The 22,727-nt window shown below is 35.2% G+C and overlaps 1 protein-coding gene across 2 annotated transcripts in view; it reads left to right on the top strand.

The window, feature by feature from the left end:
* Nucleotides 1–22,727, top strand: part of CAMKMT (calmodulin-lysine N-methyltransferase) — a 220,748-nt gene that overhangs the window by 160,838 nt on the left and 37,183 nt on the right. The window contains exons 4-7 of one of the 2 annotated variants that reach the window (XM_026695851.2): nt 2,361–2,421; nt 12,713–12,767; nt 13,858–13,921; nt 21,750–21,816. In XM_026695851.2, the coding sequence (XP_026551636.1) occupies nt 2,361–2,421; nt 12,713–12,767; nt 13,858–13,921; nt 21,750–21,816 (247 nt within the window). The remainder of the gene's footprint in view (nt 1–2,360; nt 2,422–12,712; nt 12,768–13,857; nt 13,922–21,749; nt 21,817–22,727) is intronic. The other variant, XM_087932410.1, reaches the window with a different exon arrangement.

The following is a 22,727-nucleotide window of genomic DNA, read 5'->3' as shown; positions in this document are numbered from 1 at the left end:
CATATTGACTTGATTTACATTTACATTAGAGCCATTGGGTACAATTTGGACAACGTTGGGTATTTTAAAACATTTTTGATTTCAATAAGAAATGGAAGGTTTATTAGTCCTCCCCACAGATTTCAATGAAAGCTCATAATGCTTTACATAAACAGTGACTGCAGTGTTTGAGATGAATGAGATCATTTCTTATCTGAATAGGTTCTTGATATAAAGATATATTCCAGCCCTGCATATTACAAAATATAGGTCAGTTCAACAGAGTAGAAGTCAAAGTGCAAACTCCTCCACATGAATTGTTAAGCTTATCCCTATTTTGAAAGCCATCAAAGAGGATTACTTACCTGTTCAAGCAAGAGGAGCTTTTCCTTTTACTCAAATTAACAAAGGTAGTCTTGCTGCTTCTTTAATACTTTACTGGGTAACACTCTGCATTTCCATATTTGAAACCTGTTTATAAGAGACCCCCCGACCACTGTTCTTTTTACCTGGCAGCTTTTGGAATTAACACTGACATAGCATCTTGTAGTCCTAGAGAATAAGGGAAAGAAGCAGTCTACATAGCTGGTACCTGACTTAATTCGGTGGGATTTAGACGATCCTGTTCATGATCTTCCTGCTAATGTTATTAGCAACAGCTACTAATGAGTTCTAACTTGAATTGTATCAGGGGCAGCAAAGAAAACTTCCAAGCAAAATGTAGGCATTTCTCCCTCTGCTGGTATTTTTTGACAGCACAATAGCTTCTTGCTGCATTGTTGTCACTGTGTATATATTGTCTTTCTGCAAAATACACCAATCATATAATATTGCCAAGGTGGGAAAAATGGGCAGTAATTGCAAAACTGCTTGTGTTAATATTAAATTATTTAGCTTGCAGGTTGGTTATTAAATAATTTAACATATATGGCTTAAAAAGAAATGGAAAATGTTTTTAAGGCAAGTCTGTCACTTCAGGCACTTTATTTTTTAGCAATAATAAAGAGACAAAAGGAGAATGAGGAACAAGGCTAAAGAAGAAACAATATTGATCTCAAGCTTAGTTTCATTAACCAAGGAGAGGAGGAGGTAGAAAAGCCCTTCAGAAGGAGAAAGGGAAGGTGTCCAGAAGGCTGTGTAAACACTCTGCACAGTTGTGTCAGAGACACTTCTGCTGATATTTTGTGTTTTCCCTTCAATCTGCTGCTATTTTTATCCTATTTTTATAGGTAGACTAATTAATTCTACTCAGTAAACTGCCTAAGAACTATAGAAAATCCAGTCTGATCTTCTTCCACAGTTCTGAGAGGAAAGATGAAAAAAGAAACTGTGAAACCATGAATTAAAAGTAATGTGATTAAAAGGGATGGTGGTGTAAAAAGCAAGTAAAGGGTAATGAATGTTACCTAGATTAGTGGATGACAGGTACTTGATGTACAATGAGAGTAATCCAAAGTTTGTGTACAAGGTGCGAGATACAGTATGTTTCACCAAGGTAAAATGTAGCTTAATTTAAAAGGGATAAATGTAGGAACTGAAGACTTCTCTTGCAAACATGAAAGCAATATATGAATAATAAATGGTAATAAATTGACTTTTTATGTCATGTTTGGTTTGACATAAATATTGATTTAAATATATTCATTTTAAAATAAGCACCATATGATTCTAAATTAGCCAATTACTTAAATGGGATTTAACTGTAAAAGTTAAAGTATAATCCACAAAATATTTTTTGAAATACAAGTGACCAGCTTTTCTACTGTTGTAAGCTTGGCTGATCTAATAACGTGTGATACCTTCGGAGAAGGATGAGTGATACCTTCGAAGAAGAATGAGTGGTATATCAAAATACTTTTTCCTGTTTTTTTCTTGATATAAAGTTGTGTTTGCATTCTTCATGTATATCAATCCATTTTATACATACATGCTGATAATATAAAGTGGAGGAAGTCTCAAATGAAATAAAGTATAAAATTAAAAAAAAAACATTTTAGCAAAAACAGAATTCAGGATTAAACCAGAGCAACCCAAATAACAAATAAGAGCTGGCAAATTGCTCACCCCTGGCTGTTATTAAAATAAATATTGATACTTGATGTGAGAGCCAGTTATATCTATACATGATGGAAGCCATATCCCTTTTTAACATGCAAAATGCATAGTACATGGTCAAAAGGGGTGGAGCTTTGATCATGACACATCCTCTTGATTTTTTTAAATCTCTTCCATCAAGACATCCTACTTGAGGTGGGGGATATTCTTTTTGCTTTGACCTTTTGTGTTCTGAACTATGTATGTTTAAAAATCTAACACAAGATCAATTTATGGAGATATAAAAATATGCCTTAAAATATTACTTTGTTCTTGTTTTTTTATAGGTATCTGGCCTTCTGAAGAAATACTAGCTTACTACTGCCTCAAGCACCATGAAATTTTCAGGTATCAAACCAAGACATCAAAGACCATCTTCCATCCACTACTATTTTATTTGCCTAGTAAAATTTGCTAGGATTTAAATCCTAAGACTCAGTTTTTTAAAAAATTCAAGGTGAAAGCATATTGCTATTACAAAGAATTGGGAGCTGCCTTTGGGTACTAATATTGCATAGCAAGCTTTCTACTATATGTCAAAGACTTTTGATTTCCACTCAAGGCATTTTCTTTCACTTTGATTTTTGGGAAACAAAAGTGAGGCATCAATCGATTGATAGTGATTGTGAAGTTTGGTAGAAAAATAAAGACATTCTTTACACTGACCTCTATTCTGAAAGTCAGCAAAATGTTCTCTTGGAAGATAGGTTGTAGTTTTAAAGGAAATCTCTGGCATCAGAGAACTCTGGTGTTGTCTCTTTTATCATTATGTTTCCATATATTTTTTATACTTACGCTTCATCAACTCCTCTGCTCTCCATCTTTCTAGGATTTCTTAGTTTTGTGGGTCTTAAGAATTAACGTTTGGTGGAATCCCTAAAAATCTGTTTCTTAGTGACAGTCAGAAATACTGGGTTGAGGGGACTCATGTGAAACAAAAGCAGGTTGATTTTTATAGGCCCTTGCAAATAGTGTTTCTCACTGGTGATTCAAAAGATTCCATACATGTTCATACTGGTTCTTGTTGCCTAAATTGCCTGCCATGCTGTTCTGCGTAGCTGAGCAAAATTCTTAGTTAGTAACACTCTTCACAAATGCTAAATTTGGGGATGAGGGAGCAGATAGTTTGTTCTGATGCTACCATAGGTAGCATAGAAATAGAATAGAATAACAGAGTTGGAAGGGACCTTGGAGGTCCAGCCCACTGCTTAAGCAGGAAACCCTGTACCATTTCAGACAATGATTATCCAATCTTTTCTTAAAAACTTTCAGCGTTGGAGCATTCACTACTTCTAGAGGCAAGTTGTTTCACTGATTAATTGTTCTAACAGTCAGGAAATTTCTCCTTAGTTCTTAGTTGCTTCTCTCCTTGATTAGTTTCCACCCATTGCTTCTTGTCCTGCCCCCAGGTGCTTTGGAGAACAGATTGACCCCCACTCTTCTTTGTGGCAACCCCTGAGATATCAGAATACTGCTATCATGTCACCCCTAGTCCTAGGTGAAAGTTAGCTGCCTCCCATCCTCCCTTTTTATTGTAAGTTTTGTTTGTTTGTTTGTTTTAAAAAGGAACTTTTTGTGACTTCATTTTTTTTGGAAGTACACCAAGATGGGATAAATGGCTGTCAGCTGGTTTTGTCAAGAGGGGTTCTGAAGCTGAAACCAAGATACATGGCAGAAATCTATAACAGGGCAACATACATTGCTCATCTTGCAGTGTTTAATCTTCAGGGCCAAATGTATTCATTCATTCCTTTTAAGGAACACAAACTCCTCTCCAACCCAGTTTCTGGCCAAAGTTTTTATAGCCTGCATCTTGCTCAATAACTTATCACTCAACATGCTTGTTAAGGAAAATTTGAGGAGTAGAGTAAGGTGGAGCCACTTTAACGGAAAATGATATTGTGGTAATCTGACTGTACCTTAAATTGGACTTGCACCTTTTTCTCTCCAGTAGATGACATTGCCAAAAAGAGATCCTGTCACTGTTTCCAATAACTGTTGTTATATCATGTAAGGATCCTCCTTCATGCCAGCTGAGACTCTGAGCTAAGGTTAAGGATTCCAGCCATGTGTATGACAAAATTTCAGCCATGGTTCTGACTAAACAGATATAGAATCCTCTTCCAGGATAACCCCTTATAGGCAGTTTTGCAGATAAAGCCATGATTCTTGCAACTGACTGTGTGCTACAATAGTGCCAATGGGGAAACCAGCTTATTCTTCAGAGACAAATTGCATCCACCGATAACACTGTCATCGCAGTTTGAAAGTTATATGGCCAGTTCGTATAATCAATGGACCTGATGATCCAGCAAATAAAAAGGTCATCTTAGTAATGGCTAATATATGGATGACCCACTCTGCTGGCTGAGGAATTCTGGGAGTTGAAGTCCATGAGTCTTGAAATGGCCAAGGTTAAACTCCTAGCATACATGAGAGATAAATGAAATAATTAGCATATGAAGACTTCTAGATGGAATCTTGGAATTTTGAAAACTTGCTTGAAATCTTTGTGTATGAAAAAAGCAATAAATTCGATTTCTATATGAAGTTTGCCAGGTTCAGATCCTTGAATTCCTTTCTTGTACCTTGTATGCTCCACATTGTTTTGGGTCATGGCAAAGAGTTTGGCTGCTAGTTACAGTTATATTTTCCTTCCTCTTTTCAGCATTATTGTTTGCCTAGTGACTGTTAAAGGAGGTTTGAAAATTAGAGCTACAGGGCAGAAAACCCTAGAATGAAGGCCAAGGCGCTTGTTACAATTACAATCAAACGTGTGACAGGCATATTTTTGGAGTGTATTCTCAGCAACTGTGTATTGGAAATCTATTCCATTGCTGCTACTTCCCATTCATGGTTTGTTGTTCAGTTGTCCCACCTGGCCCTGGCCCTCTGCAATGTCCTTCCATGAATACTGCACTGTATTCTGTGGTGACATAATTTCTAACAGTACATACACTTTCTTATACAGTCTCCATGCTATACCCATACATGCAGTAAATCCAGCTTTAAAAAGCTCTTCTTAGGTTTTTTTTCTTTACCCTTTTTCTTGGATCCTCGCCTTCTGCTTCTTTGCATGATATTTTTATTAAGGAAAATACATCCATATGCTCTCAGTTAATAGGAATTTTAAATTCCAATAACCTTGTTCCATCCGGGAAAGGTAATAATAAACAAGGGATGGACGGTTAAAATGATCAACTCGCTTTTCTTCAGCTGAATTTAGCAAGCCTCTCAATCCAAACAAGTAGCTGACTTTCAAAACAAAGTGCCTCAGAGGAATAAAACATCATACTTCTAGGAAAGCAATACAGGATTCCAAAACAGAGATTGCCAGATAAGATATCATTCCTCAAAAGGGATTTTTCAAATAGTAAACAAAATTTATGAGTGGTGTCTGCCTACCTTTATGCTTCCCAGAACAGGCTTGTCTGCATAATTACAGAAAACCAGAGGAATATCCAAAATACAACAAAGGTTCAGATTCAAAAAGAATTTACATCTACAACTCTGGGCAGTTTAGGAGAAGCCCCAAAAGAACCTGAAAGTAAAATATATTATTTCAAATAAACAATAAATAAATAAGACAACAATTCTTCACTTAGTGTCCTGGTAACCACCATTCTCACCAGCCTTTACTTAAGTGATATTCTAGCTTGGACTTCATTTGCTTCAGCCAGTTCTTCTGTCACTAATCCCCTCCATCGCTCCTATGATGACCACCATTTTCTGCCTCCATCTCCCAAAGGCAGTAACTTCTAAGAGAGATGTACTCACCAGTCACTAGTACTTCTGTCATTGTCCAGGGACCATGCAATAGTTTCTTTCATCCAACATCCAACTTCTATTTGGGGTCTTGCTTTCACATCCTTCACTGATCCGTCTTTCTTCTCTATTCCATGAGTGTTGACACACTTCTTTCCAATTCACTTCTCCAATCCAGTTCATTATTCCTTCCACACAATCTGTATTCCTTCATCGTATCTGCATCACTGCTGCCTCCTGTAAAATAAAATAGAACAAAACAAACCCTCCATTACGGTCAACAATTCTCTAGAACATGCATGCATACATTACAGAAGAATGTATTTATTATTCAATTTAAATAATTTGCATGGCTGCCTAATTCACAAAAGTACAATTCCAGGCATTGTACAGCAATAAAACACCATTTCTTACTGTGCTCAATAGCAAAACCAGCTAGAAATTAACAACAAAAAAACCTATACAGTATGTCACACCAACATACAATATACTACACCTCCCAGGACAAACTGATCTAACATCCTGCCCAAATCTTAGAGAATAGCCAGGCCTTCGAAGTCTTCCTGAAAACTAATAGGATTGGGAACAGTAAAATCTCAGTGGGGAGATCATTCCACACAGTGTTTGCCACAAAAGAAAACATTAAATCGGTACGTGTAAATTTAATTTAATATTTTTATAAAAACAGACTTCAAACATTTTTGTTGAAATAATAATAATTTTCTCTTTAATTGGACACAACATACAGAATCCTTTGAAAATTCTAAGTAGCAGATGTGCTTTCCTAATCTGTTTAAGGGGCTTATGTGGTGTTTTTATGTTTTTCAATACTTGAAAAGAGAAAGATTCTCATTAGTAGGCATATACAAATGATGAGAAAGAGCCTAAAATTATAAGAATTTTTTAAAAAATAAAACAGAATCAGAAGAACTCAATAAATCATTATTGTAAATGCTATTTCATTGGGGGCGGGGGGTGAGCTACATGTAGGCATTTGTGACATTGACTTTTTTATACCTCATAATAGCTAGAAATATTCTGTTTCTAAGAAATAAGTTACATATCATTTGCATTTAAAGTTAACAAGAAATGAATAACTGGTATTATGTGAATAAGACAGCATGCTTCAATCTTGGACTATTATTGTTCTCTTACACAACTTCTTCTGCCTCTTCTGTAGGACCATACAGAGATCTGCAATCTTATGAATTATTGGCTGTGGATCTAGAACCAGACCCTGATGAAATCCAGATATCTATTTTTCCCCAAAATTTTTACACCATCACAGCTCTGGACTACCACTTTCATAAAGCATAAACTCTCAGAACTATGAAGGAGCAACCATCTTCACCCTCTGTATCTCAGACAAAATATCTTAACTGAGTTGTCTCTTATTCCTCTGGAATGCATTCTCTCCCTCCTGGGAATCTGACCCACTACTTTCCATCACATCTGGTTATTTGAGGGACTGCCTGTCTCCCATAATATCTGCCTAGCCAATATGATCTGGCAGGATTGGTGTATTCCTGCCTCCTTCAATTAATTGATTTGATTAATTGATACTGGGAGATGGTTACTATAAGAAGGGCTTATTTCTTTAAAAAACTGAGGAAGTTTATTGGGAAAATGGCAGTAATCACACACAACTCTGATTATTGTGGGTGTTTTCTTTGTGTTTTTTATTTTGCCAGACTAAGAAACAGCTGAGGTTTTTAACATTATTCCAAATTATTACCTGTGGGGACAATGGTGTCCTGTTAATCTAGGACAAGATACAGTTGATAAACAATTCTGTAATGGCAAATGTCACCTTGCCAAACTCAGTCCCTACAAATAAATTGTGCCCTCATTAAAGTCCTTTATTGTCTTTATTCTATCCAGTTTTTGAAGTTTACATTGCATTTCTGAATATATTGGTACCAAATACTCTCATGTACCTTCCAACTTTTGGAATTCTGAGAATGTATTATCTTCTGCAGATGTCAGAGCTAACTTGCTCAAGTATAAGAATCCCTTTTTCTGTTCACAGTGAAGAGTCCTACATAATGTACAATTTAGGATATCAATCCATACAAAGGACACATTTGTGTATTATAAACATGATGGAGAAGGATACTGAGAAATTATATGGCAATTGCAGATGTTGGCTGTGGGGCTTTTCCTTCCCCACCCCCCTTGCTATTGACATAGTAAGATTCTATTTTCTTTTAGCTTCCCTTGTGAGATTATATTAAGTTGTGTGTTAGTCTTCCTCACTTTCTTTTAGCAGATATTAGCTACTTGCTAATATATCTCTTTGGTGATTAAATCCATTTACCATAGAAATCCATATCCATTTTTTGCTCAGTCAAGAACATCCTACGCATGATCCCATGTTTTTCTCATCAAAACGGTGGGCTATTTCACTTCCGCTACCTTATTTTTTCCCAGTCTCTGTGCTTCATTAGATCTGAGGATTTCCTCCCATGGGATCTGCCTAATACTTGTTGAAATTAGCTCTTCTAAAATCAATATGTGTGTATAACCATGCTCTGGTTTCTTTTTCTGAAGTAACTTCAACCCCAAAGTTAAATAACCACTTCTTCCAAAGTCCCCACTGCTTCTACCTCTTCAATAGGCTCTTTCCTACTGGTTAGGATCAAATATAGTTTTCAATTCTCATTGTTATGGGAAATGTAACAATCGGCAAGACCACATAGGAATTTGGGGACCTTGCAGGCTGACATGAGTTAGTTTTTTCAGGGGATGACTAGATGGTTGAAGGTTCCATTACTGTTATCTCTCTTTTCTCTGAAAGTTCTGTAACATGATCTAGCAGGGCATTATGGTTTAGTGGTCTATAGCACATTTCCACAAATTGTTTCCACATTTTGTTTCCCTTCATAGCAATCAATGTAAGTATCAAAGTGATATCATCATAGAATGTAAAACATGAAGTAGTGCAATAGAAATAGACAGGACACAACTGGAGAAGAAAGGGGCATAAATCTATGTAAGGGTTACATGTAAGCAACTTAGAAAAGATCATGATACAAGGTCAAAATATTTCTATGACATAACGGTCATAGTGAAAGCATTGTATATACTGAGCCATGGTGGCACAGTGGTTAGAGTGCAGTACTGCAGGCTACTTCTGCTGACTGCCAGCTGCCTGCAATTTGGCAGTTCAAATCTCACCAGGCTCAAGCCTTCCATCCTTCCTAGGTGGGTAAAATGGGGACACAAAGTGTTGGGGGCAATATGCTGACTTTGTAAACCGCTTAGAGAGGGCTGTAAAGACTGTAAAGCGGTATATAAGTCTAAGTGCTATTGCTATTGTTCTTTACAGGATAATGCCTATGAAAAGCAAACACCAAGAAAGAGTAAAACAAAAATCTGATTCCTTTGAATTATGGATTTTGTTACCATTGTTACTAAGAGTACCACAGGTCCTGGAGCAAATAAAAGCAAGGTGTTCCTTGAGTTATTATGCAAAACTCACATACTTGGAACATGTGATGCATAGATTTAAAAAGATTATTAAATTTGAGCAAAATAGAAGAAGGGTATTCAGGTGTATGCAGATATTCTTTGGGAAGGAATGAGAGAATTGTTAAGTAAATGTCAATTTAACCTTGAGAAAGAAGAGAGAGTGAGAAAGAAACTCAAGATAACCCTACCTTAATACTGTTTGGTATAAGAAGGGACAGAAGAAAATTATTTCATATTTTCAAGGTTCGGTTATTGAATTCTCCAACAGTAAAGCAGAGTTCCAATAGTTTTTGCGAATTCTCTTTTCTGACGTCATCTTTCTTGAAGGACTGATAAAGGGAAAGACAATGGATGTAGATGTATGGGATCAAAAAGATTATGGCTATATTCTTGGAAAAGCACCTAATAACTACTAGGGACAGATTAAAAATTGGAACTGCTGCCATCAGGACTTTAACCAATTCAGCATGTGACAGTTCCTTTCTAGTTCTCTTTTCAATATGTATAGTTTTTCCTGTTTTTCCATCTGAGCTATTATTTTATTTTTTCACATTGCCACCTTCCAGTCTATTCCCACTTTATTGACCTTGACCCTATTGAGTTTTCTGAGATCTGATGCTTATACTGTTCTTCTACACTCATAATGTTATTATATGATTATATGAAACTGCTTTACTGAATATGTTAAGGAACTGATATAAAATCTCAGGACCAATAGAAGGCAGTTGTCCCTTACAATGAAGAAAGGTGACTTTAGGAGCAGACTCTGTACCTATTTAACATCTCCAAGCCATTTATTAAGTGATGGAATTTCCCTGAATTCATAGATGAGTGAATCTACTCTCAAAACTCTTAGTGGAAGCTAGTACAGTCGACATTCAACTTTCCTTAATACAAAAGTACAAGAAACATTTTTTCTTGATGCCATTTATGTCTGTTCCAAAGGAAATTGAGAGCCCAAATTTCATATCCAACTATTGTAGATTCACCAGGAAACAGTCATCAAAGTTATCACAGATTGCACCTTCAAATAACATCACCATCATAATAAAATCCAATGCTCCAATCAAATACTGAATGTTTTATTGGGCTATAGATTTGTGGATCATTTCTTTGTTATTGTCATATGTAAAGAGGATCTTATGCACTCATAGATCTCTCTTAGACATCCCTCTATAAGTCCAGTTAAGTTCAGTTGTAGGAAATAACTTTTTACTGTTTCTAACACATTCCTTCATTTTTATATCGCTTTTAAAGCTGCTCATAAAAATCCTGATATTAACAACAATTGAACTGAGGCAAGAAATCTGCATATGAATGCTTGCACAATATCCTCATCTGGTGTGTTTAAACATGAGAGTTCGTTGAATATCCAAGCCATATAAAAGTTTCCTTTCTGCTGTCCTGGGACATACAGTATTTGAACTGAAGTTCCTTAATATGAACTGATTTGGGTGGCATAGATGTCAAAAGCAGGATCACCATGACTTCAAACTTCAATGTGCATTTTTAAATGATGATGAAATGTTACTAAACTCTGATGCATCATTCAAAGCCAGTCTGGTTTTTCAAAGCTCACATAAAGGTAGATGCTGCCATCTTTCTACTGTAAATCCACCTACTAGAAGAAAAAAATGGGGAAAAGAATTGGCATAGATTGAACATATGACAGGCGCTCAACTTCAGCTGAGTAGATAGGCTTTGTTTTGAATGATTAGTCTTAGGTGTGAAAGAGTGAGAAGAAGAATAGTAGCATTAGCATTTCTTCGTAGAAAATTTCCCCAGGAACAGATTAGATCTATGGGCTTTTGTGCATGCAATTTATCAGACATTACAATTTTTGAGGAAAAACTCCACTGCAGTTGCTACGTTTAAAAGAAAGATGTGCTGAGGACTTGAAAATACTGTTTCATCCAAACACGCATGTCACTCTGATACATCTCAAACTCCAAAGAAATCCAGGGGAAGAAACAGATGCTTTGTGTTACTTTCAAAATACATTCCACAAAGGTCACTTAATTTTTTCTGGCTGAATGCTTGACAACGTTCTGACTTGTTAATATGTATGTGTAGAGTTCGGTCCTGTTTTCCCCCTGCCTTTCCAATATTGATCACAAAAACATAGGAAGCTTCCTTATACTGAATAAAATTATTAATCCATCTAACCCATATTATCTCCAGAGTCTGACAGTGGTGGTTCAAGTTTTTAGGCAGGATTTTTTTTTTTTGCAGTCTTACTTGGAGATGATAGGGATTAGTAGAGGGCTTTCTAAACACAAAGTTGTATTCTACCACTGAGCTATGAAACCTCTGGATATGTTTGGATAGGGACACTCTACTTCTTGGAAACCCTTTCAGCTTTGTCTAAATCTAAAGGGAAAGAATAAGACGTACAATTAAAAAAAACCTAGAAGGCTGTTAAGACTTGGAAAACAGAAAATCACTGTAAAAATACCCCACTTTATGACATATCACTAGCAATATATTTAATTATCATGACTACTAGTACCAGGCTGCATAGAAATTGTATTTTACCATAAACATGGATAGTGAGTTGTTTTATATTAAGAGGTTAAAAAAATAAAAACACACTTTCAAATCGGTATTCCATGTGTACATATTCAAGTCCACTGTGAGCAAATGACTGATATACAGTAAGTTTTCAGCTGTGCCACAGACATGCTTGTTTTTGAAAAATTTTACTTATGACAACAGGATTTTTGCCAAGTGCTTTTACTGGCAAAGTGGTTGTTCTAACAGGCTTCTTAAAACAATCTTTTGTAATCTATGTCCAATTTAAAAGGCATAAGCTACCTTTTCATCCCTAGGTTGTTATTATTTTTTTAACTTAAGGTACATAGTTCATTCTAAATGTTTCTAATGTCTGTTACAACTCATAACTATTTCATTCTACAGTTCTACAGAGGGAGGGAGAGAAGGAGTGGAAGAGGGGGGAGAGACAGAGAGAAAGAGAGAGAAAGAGAAATAATATTAATTCCTCCATTTACTTGTCTAACTGTTTTTGAAGGAATGAATGTGAATTAACGGTGTTATCCTTTCCTAACAATTATCTTTCGCTACTCTAGCTAGTTTAGTTCTAAAAGACAGAGCCATTGACAAGGGAGAAAAAAAGAACCTACTCGGATTTTTTCAGCTCAGCGGTGGTAATGTTGCACTGAACACTAATGAGGGAACCCCCACTGGTTTGCCTGCTTTGTGACTTTTCTATTTCATAATTATTTTTAAAACGCAAAACGACATGAGGTAGCCCAGTCATGCCTCTTCTACTTCCTGCTACCTCGGTGTTCACTACAGATGGCAATTTGTTCTTGTAACATATATGTCTCTCTGACCATTTTCATCTAATTTGTATGGGTTCTACCATTTCCTTTCTCTCTTTCAGGGGCCTTGCTGTGTGTGAGCTGGGGGGTGGCATGACATGCTTGGCTGGGCTTATGGTAGGTCTTTTCTCAATCCCATTTCTATTCAGAGGGGGGAACAAAAGGGAAAAATGTTCCAGTGCCTCCAACGACTGGGTCAGAGAACTGTCAACAGAATCAGCTGCAGTCAAGCTGCAGAATCTTCAGAGACCTTCTAGACTGACTGGCTTTCGTATTATATCGATTTTATGGTTGCCTCGACGAGGAGAAACATTTTACCTCAGTGTAGTCAATATCTCTTGTTGTGACATTCCAGGCCACATACACTCCGTCTTTCAGAGCCATAGCTAGCGCTCCCCCATGCCCCCCCTTTCAGATTATACTTCACCATTTGCTAAGATACAGGAATAGCCTGGCGAATCACAGTTGGAGCACCATGATATAGCTGCTAATGTTTTGCCTGCATTATTACACCAACAAACATGATCCAGAGCTCTCGGTAATTAGATTCTTTTGAATTAGATTGGCCATTCAGAAGCGTCATTCACCATTCTCTAGGTTCTGAGTCATGTATTCAGGAGATATTATGTAGCAGTGCAGTGCATTAGACAAGTTTTTATGTCTCTACAAATAAAAGCATATTGTTACACTGATTGGCATTTGACAAACCTGTCGTTCTTACACAATGTGTCGAGGTTACAGCCCAATGTGCGAGCATGTCAAAGCTCACAAAAAAATTACCCTTACAAAGCCATCTGCCTGCAATGCAAAGTTATATGAAGGGCATCAGGCAGTCAGACAGAAGCAAGCTGAAAGGCAGAGTGACAGCCTCGGATGATGGCTCTACTAGATAAACAGAAGCCCGCAAATGAAAGCCTCTCAGAATACCATCATCCGCTGTCACAATGCAATTACGGAACTGAATGATAGCAAGATAGAGGCTCCCGCAAATGGAATGATAAAAGTATTGACTGATTTGATTGAATGATTAAAATAATGCAGACATAAAATGAAAAAAGATTGAAGACTGTTACAGGGAAATAGGTGAGGAAGCATGATACTGAAGGCTTGTCACTCCTGTCTTCACTTCCACACAGACAAGCATATTTGCTCATTGTTTGCTGTGCTCTTTTTCTCTCCCTCTCCCCTCCCCCTCCTCCCTTTCCAGGTTGCTATTTCTGCAGATGTCAAAGAAGTTCTGTTAACTGATGGAAATGAAAAGGCTATCCAAAGTATCCTTATTCAGTTAGAAAACTGATGTGTTGAATTCATTCCATTTTGTTGGGTTCATGTTCAATATAAAAATAGAACAAGGGCTTATATAACAATATGCATTATTTATATTGTGGGTGGGTGTACGTGTGGATATACATACATACATACATACATACATATTCATATTAAATATAAAACACCCACCCACATTGTGAATAATTATTTGAATGTATATATATATGTGTGTGTGTGTGTGTGTGTGTGTGTGTGTTTTCTTAAGCTGAATATCATACATACATACATGCATACATACATACACACACACACACACACACACACACACACGTATATATATATTAGTGTGAAGTTAATTATATAATTATATAGTTTTCTAAACATATGTTCACTTATTCCATTTTATTTTTATTATTAAGATCAATATTTGTCAATTTTCAGTGATTTCATTCCAACTACATTGAAAATAGAATATTAATTACAGCTGATATTGCAGGTTTAAAATTCAACATCAGCTGCAATAAAATTTTCTGTTTCTTTTATTTGGCTATTTTACACTGAGTTTGCTTTTAGATATTATAGTATGTAAATATGTCCCTTTTGCATATTTATCTTATTTCTACAGTTGGGTTGTATTTAATCAGGTATACACAGTATCACTCCTTGCAACCTGTCCCTAACTTCATGCAAGATGGATCTGGATTCCGTTAATGAACATTGTTCAATATTTCTCTTGGACCAAGATTTTAAAATATTCCTATCCATTCCATACATTTATATTATTATCAAATTTGAATTCATTTTATATTTAATCCTATTAGTATATATGCAGGTAAACAATTTATACTTTAATGTGACTGCAAATTATTCCCCCTGAGTTAACTAAGTGTCTACAATAGCACAAGAGCTGAATCCCATAGTGAATATTAATGGCTGTCAGAAATTGAGAAGGAGCTGCAGAAGGTATTTGTTTGCTTTGGTTCTTGATGATAATGACATTTGCATGTTAAGGGTCTTCCTTTGGCAGGTGATATTCTAATGTCAAAGGTACAGAGAAATCTTTGTTAGTGCTATCAAATGATTTTCTTGCTCAAGTCTATTCAAGCTTTAGGAGGGACATTTTTAAGAAGGGAAAAAATGTGGTTACAATGCATGTTTAATGCTAATACAGGATATTAGCTAGCAGATTTAAAGGACACATTTGTTCTTTCTGCGGACTTAAGGTAGCTATAACTGTTTCAGTTCATTGGAGAATTCAGGGATAAAAGCAGGCCTAACTAGAAACACAGCCCATCCTTTAAAAAAAAATTATGTACAAGAGCTTTAAAATAAAAGGAATGCAGAGTCTTGTAATGTTTACTCAGAAAAATAGGATTCCTCCTACTTCAGAATATAAGATCTATATATCTAATATAGGTAATGTAGGCACAATGGTCAAGTATCATACTTTGCTTTACATTGTATATATAAACACACATACACATTAAATAGATATATTCACAAATAAATAGGTGGGAGACAATGTAGCAAAAGTAGCCTTTTTCCAAATAGAATCTGAAACACTGTTATTTAGCAAAAAGACAAATAGATCCCAGTAATCAACTTCTATGTAACCATGTTCAGGCTGGTGCTGTTGGATGTTAAATGTTGCATCCTCTTTTAGATGCCTATACAGCTATCCATCAAAATCTGCTGTAAAATTTTACTGGCTGGGTCCATAATACTAAATAAATGTTTTCGCAAATTAATTTAGCATTAAGAGGCTTAAATTTTATTTTTAGTTTTATTGGGTTATGTTTTGGTGTGATCTGCTGCTTGTACCTGGCACTAAGATTCACTCTTAAGTAATCTTACATAACTTTAAGTAATTTAAGAAAGATTTCCTATGTGAGCCTTTTTAAAAGGCAACAAATGTAACAGTGTAACAGAGAATAGAATACATGGGGTGGTGAAGCATTATTTATTTAAACTGAAAACTCAGGTAGATATATTTCCAGTAAAATAATTTTGTATATATATCGTATTCATCCTTTCAATACTATTTCCAAGATATGTGACCGATGAGTTGTCCACAGTCTCCCCAATTAAATATCCTGCATCTTTGAATTCTAAATTGTTTAGTTTTGTATCTTATTAAGAAGCAATTAAATTAAAATGTTGTTCTTGTTTAAAAATAGAGTTTACTTTTGTTCTTTAAACTTTTTTGTAACTCCAAATTATATGCCAGTCTCTTTTTACAACCCTGTAATCCCCAACACTACCATATATATATAAAACCACCTTTCTAAAAGTTAAAATGGTGTCAATCCGGGAAGAGGTGGAATCGCAGTAAGAAGCCAGGAAATCACTGAGCAAGCCTGCTAATTATTCTTAATAGGCAAGATGAACACATTCAGCAACAAATGACTGCTTCAGAAAAATGTCATTGAAAATTGACTTGGAATACTGCTTTGGATCTGAGCATCCATTTTTATATTATTGTCATTATCCTAATTATTTTTGCTCTTATTAGTATTATTCACAAGGGATACCAAAGGGTTCTATTTTTGTGAAATTTTACATTTGGGAGAGGGAGGATTTGATATATATATTTTCTTCAAAGTCACATTCACATCTGATCCGTCTTTGACGGTTTTACTGTCAGTTCATTTGTGTGAGTAGTAATTTCATTTGCTATTGGGTTGTCAAACCATGTGCTCTCTAAATGCAAAATCAATATCGATCGATATATGGAACAAAAAAAAACCCTCTGCATTTATATTAACTATTTCAGGTTTTAAGCTATTTTGGTTCATATCATATTTTAATCCTAATATTCCTGAGCAATGCTATCTGACATAATACTGTAAATAAATTTCACTTATTCTACCTCTGTTCATAATCATCTGAGTATTTTTAACTACAATGCAACAAATGAAACTGCACTTCAAAAATATATTATTTGCAATCTCTAATAAGAGAAATAAGAAATTTGAATGGTATATTTTGGAGAATTTCATTGTTTGGAATAAAATATCCAAAGAGAAAGAAACTGTGCCAAAATGAAATTTAGTAATCAATCTGAACATAAGATTTATATTTTTTAAATGAGAATAAATGTTGATGTGATTGTGAGGTTCTATGCTACACAGTGTGGTTAAAAAATAAAAGTTGGGTGAACTTTCATAGAAAGTTTCAAATTTATAGAACATATGAATATTTGTTTTAAATATATTTAACACTTTCCTTAAGGTCATCTGCTGTCTATGTTATTTACTCTCCTGTGTTTATATACATTTTTGCCCATGAAATTGAGAAAGAAAGGATATGTTTGGGTACAATTAAGTTATTCCCTAATATAAATGTAGATATTACATTTATATTAGGGATTTTGTATGGAATTTTGACTAATCTAATCTAATAAAAGTCTAAGTTGAAGCTGAGTGTGATGAGAATATGGATTTTTGTGGTAATGCAAGTTACTTATAGTTCAGTAACAATGAGATTTGTGTTCAGTAACAGTGGGATGTTTGTATGTGTGTAATCTGGTACAGAGCTGAATTCCTAAGGCACCTTATACCTAAATCAACATTATTGAAATTAAAATCATTGAAAAGTATTACAAGAACTAAATCTGAGAACTTTATTAGCACGTGTTCAATTAACAGGTGGGTTCAGTTACAATATTTAAGTCTTTTCCCTCCCTGTGATTTAGATAATGTCATTTTACAGAATTCCATGAAATATTTCCAAAGGCAAATCTAAGCTACAGAGAGAAGTAAACATTAATACCTTCATCGTCATCATCATCTTCATCATTGTCATCTTATAAACCATTATTGATGAAGATATGTGAACAAAGAAACAACATTCAAGCATTTTTCTAATGGTATTCTAATCAAGATAAACTGCTAATATTAGTGCAATCATGCCTACTGAATATTTGACAGTAGCCAATAAAAAGTAAAAATTTGTTTCTTTGGACTTGTACAAAATATTGTTGCTACTTTAGTAGAAATAGTGGTGTATCTGCAAAGTTTGTTTGATTTATATAGCTACTCCCTTTCCAGGCAATTCTGGACTAATTCAGTTCAGATTTGGAAATACATTTACTTGAGATAGATCAAGTTTATTGCCCGATCATGTAATTTTAGATTCAAATGCCTAGAACTATTGAGGAAAAAATGAGCTTCATTGCTATGTAAAACATATTAAAGATTGAAATTAATATCTATTCTCCATCTGGAATGATGCTTTAAAGATACATACATACATACATACATACATACATACATACATACATACATACATACATACTATCAAGGCAAGGACAGAGAACTGAATGCTGGTCTTATATTTAGTGCTACAACACCCATAATCTCTCACCAAGGAATACCTGGGAACAGTAATCCAAATATCTGAGGGCACCAGGTTAGCAACTGTCATGCTAGATTGTGAAGAAAGATTTTCATGTATATCTATTTAGAATAGGAATGGTGTAGCATATTTGAACTTCATGAAAACCTGTTGTTACACAATAATCCTGATTCTTATCTCTGATTCTAGCTTTTTAATTTTTGTTAAGGTAATTATATTGGTGACAGGATAAATAAGCTTTTGAGCAATTTAGGCAAAAGGAAGATGATTAAGGCATTTCTGAATGGCACTCATTCAGAATAGTTTATCAATCTATTCAGTGGAATGCACATAATTATTTTTAAATTTATATAGCCATCCATCTTACTAATGTGACTCTGTGCACATTGATTGATAAACAAAACAAATCTTAATCATTAAAAACATTTAATAAAATATAAATACATCTCATAATGATGCGGTATTGCAGGCTAATACTGCCCATAGTCAGGGATTGGAGATCGGTAAAATAAGGACCTGGATTATTGGGGGCAATATGCTGACTTTGTAAACTGCTTAGAGCAGGCTGTAAAGCACTATGGGGCACTATATAAATCTAAGTGTTATTGCTATTGCTACCATATCGCAGGCTCCTCATTACCATGGGGAACCATAAGTTCATTTAAAATGTTTTAAGTGGCTTTTGGAAAGACAAAAAGGCCAGAGCTAATCTCACACTGGGGAAGATGATATTCGAAATGGCGAATACTATGGCAGAAAAGTCTAATCTTCTGCATCCTATCAGATGGAACTCTTTAGTAGACTGAACCTTTAATGTGTCCTTGATGCTGGACCTGATGTACTGTAGGTGTAACTAGAGAGAGACAGGTCAGGTCCACAGACAATGCAGCCTCCTGCCATGTAGAGTTTTAAAGGCCAGAAACAGCACCTTTAATTGGATCCAGAAGCAAACTGGCATCCAATGCAGATTGTGGACTAGAAGTGTAACATGTACCATTCTAGGGGCATATATAACTTCCCACACTGCCGCAGTGCCATATTTTACACAGGTTGAAACTTCTGGATAAATTGAAATCCCATGTACAGCACATTACAGTAGTCAATTTGGGAAATAATCAGGCATGAGTAATATGTATAGATCCAGAAATGGGTGCAACTGATGCACAAATGCTTCTTCCTTAATTCTTCATTTAATGCACTTATACTATCCTATTCAGCCCCAGGAGTTCCCAAAATACATTGTAAGGTCGTAAAGAGACTAGTTGGACAGATTGCTAAAGACATAACATTGCACTAATTTCTCATAAGGAATAGGCTCAGACATGTGGCAAAGATACTGGGTATAAATCTGCTTACAAACTCAAGGCATATTATCTTGAGATTACCTGCTTGCTTGCTGAAAAGATTTTTCTCTCATATTCAGTAACATACAATGTTATGGTTGGCAACTGATCTCTTCAGTCAAGTTTTCCTCAGACAAATACCAAATAGGAATCCTTTATTCTTTGTGGCCTCATCATTTAAAATACATTTCAAAACAATATTTTAAGTGATTGCTGTATTTCAATATTTTACCAAGATATGTCCATCATGATAATATTTAAAATATATCAAATAAATACATTGGTTTGAAATCAGAATTTACACTAATAACAAAGAAGCTCTTCTTTCTCATTGGTGCCATCAAAATATTTTACATTAAAGTTTAATTTAAAATGTGGTTTCCATTAATTTTTTTCTAGTTTAGGTGTTCATGAAATTGGGAAATTAGATCAATTGTAAATAATTCTTCTCACTAACTACATCCGATCTCTAATGTAGCCCATTTGAAATCAGAAATTAATTTACAAATTTAAAACATTTTTTTCCACTGAAATGAAAACTGAAGCACACCCCATTTTAGAAAATCCGTACGGAAAGGATGTCTCAAAGGTACTTTTTCAAAAGGCAACTGGAGTATGGTGTTTTTTTCCCCCCTTTTCCCTTGAGGAGAAAGAACACATTTCACTTTTCATCCAAGAGATTTCAGCATTTCTGGCTGGAAGGGTAGCAGGTGGATGGAAAGATGACTATGTAAAGGATATATCAACCTAAAGAAAAAATTCTTCCTCCTTAAATGAAAAATGAGATAAAGTCTAAGGCAATGCTTTCTAGCAAGACTCACATTATTATGTGAGTTATTATGGTTCGCTGCACAGTCAGCCAGATATTTAGAGTGGACTCGGTATTTTTAACTATCTATGGAGTCCTTTCCAAGAACCTTGGATATAGAGATGTTGTTAAATATTTTATCATAGGACGAGATCAATTCCAAGGAAAGCTGTCTTTTGCAACTGACCAATGATGGTTTTGTCTATGCCAGTGGTGTTCACGTGGTGCTCCAGATCTTATGGAATTGTATCCAAAGCACTATCACTATACTATCCTTGCTTTCTTCTGCCACTGTTCTTCTATTGGCAGATATTTATATATTGCAAAAAATCTCCAGTTCTTTCCCTTCTATTCTGCTGTCTACAAGTACTGCCACATCCACTACCCAGACTTTTTTGTCTTATTAACAACTACTAAGTTTGGGGTATTCTGTGGCAGGTGCTTGTCTGAATGCCAATAATATTTATTAGGCAAATGGTATTTATTGCAAAACTTCTAGTGCACTGTTATTGCTACTTTGTCATGCGATTGTGTATAGTCAGTCTGTGACCGCTAAGTAGGTGGTCCACTGTTTCTTCAGCTTTTTTTCTTTTTCAGAGATGGCAATTGCTGTTTTCTCAATTTTGGCTTTGTATATTGGTGTCATTGTTCTTATTACTGTTACATTTGAACAAATAATGCTATCCTGCTTTTATTTGATCTAGGAACTACTCAGATCTAGTCCTACTTAATTTCAATAAAGTTTTGTGCCTTTGGTCTAGAACTTACCTATAGGCAAGTTAGAATGCATGGATGCACTGTAATCATTACTTCCCTATTCCAAATTGTTCAGCATACTTTACAACTAAAGATAAGCAAAAGCCCCTAAACCTGAGGACCAGTGTTCATAAATGTAGATGTTAAGTCAAAGAATTCTTAGATGAATGTTGATGGGACATGTATTTGCAATTTTCTGAATTCCAGAAAAAGGTGTATCAGAAAATGCTTTGTGTGAATTAAAAAAGATTACAGAAATGTTTCTGAAATTATTTTAAATCAGCAGATTTATCTATTCTACTTTAAACATTTCTGACATAATTAATTAATCAAAAATAGTACTAAAGTAAATCAATGAAGTAAAGGTCAGCAAGATTTCCTTAAGATTTTTCCATGTATATATATGCATGAAGGGTGGCACAGTAGACATGTTCAGTGTATCTATCAATCGATCGATAGATCGATATAGATATATAAAATTAATTACAATTTTCAAGTGTCCTTTCGTGTTGAAAAGGCTTACTTGATTGGAACGTATTTACAGAAAATTCTTAACTTACGTTATAGATGTATGTGATATCATCACAAGAAATAAAAAAGCTGGAGTGTTCAAAGCTAAAGCCATCTCAAGCAGGTAAGATGTTTCATATTCTTCATGCCTATTATTTTACATTATTTTAAAATGAAATCAAATGCTAGCTTGCTTGAAAACTTGCTTGATCCTCATTCAAAATCAGATTTCTCAAGCAAAAATTAAAAATTGTGCCATATATATTGACTATCTGTGCATATTTGTTTGCATCTGTATGATTTTTTAAAAGTTCTGAAAAGTGAACTTACAAAAACATTTGTTTTACTTTGTGTCTGTTTTGCACAAAGTGTGAATTATGTCAGCTAAAACATAACAAAATGTCATGTAAAACATTTCTATACCTATGAGGAACATTGTTAAGGACAGAATCATGAACTTTGTTTATATATTAATATTTTCTGTAACTACCACTAACTGAATACAAATTATGTTTGAACTTGGGGGAAAATTTCTGTTTAACTGTACCTCATAAAGAAACAAGCATAGCTCAGGTATTGCTTAATCTATGCATTTCATCCCAAAGTCAATCCCAGGGGTGGGATTCAAATTTTTTAACTACTGGTTCTGTGGTGTGGCTTAATTGGTGGGTGTGGCTTGGTGGTCATGTGATCAGGTGGACGTGGCTTGGTGGGCATATTATTGGCCAACTCAATATCACTCACATCGAGGCACGCATCTCTTCGCCTGGCCTCTCATGACTGTGGGGATGCTACAACAGTCGTAAGTGTGAAAAATGGTGATAAATCACTTTTTTTCAGTGCCATTGTAACTTTGAGTGGTCACTCCACACAAGCAAAGTACCAGCAAAGGAGGGGGAAAAAAAACTCCAGAGAAGTTCCTGAGACAGGAAGTCTAGTCCTGCCAAGAATGTAATAAGGATTAACGGTAACACCTTTAAATGGTGGTTTTGGGTGCTCTTTCTGGCAGTTCCTGATAGCTACCTCTCCCTGGCG

This window comes from Pseudonaja textilis, chromosome 1 (assembly GCF_049901715.1).
Source record: "Pseudonaja textilis isolate UNSWEBS1 chromosome 1, rPseTex1.2, whole genome shotgun sequence".
Classification (NCBI taxonomy): Eukaryota; Metazoa; Chordata; class Lepidosauria; order Squamata; family Elapidae; genus Pseudonaja; species Pseudonaja textilis.
Note: the sequence above shows the minus strand (reverse complement) of the source record. Positions and strands in the feature narration are given on the sequence as shown.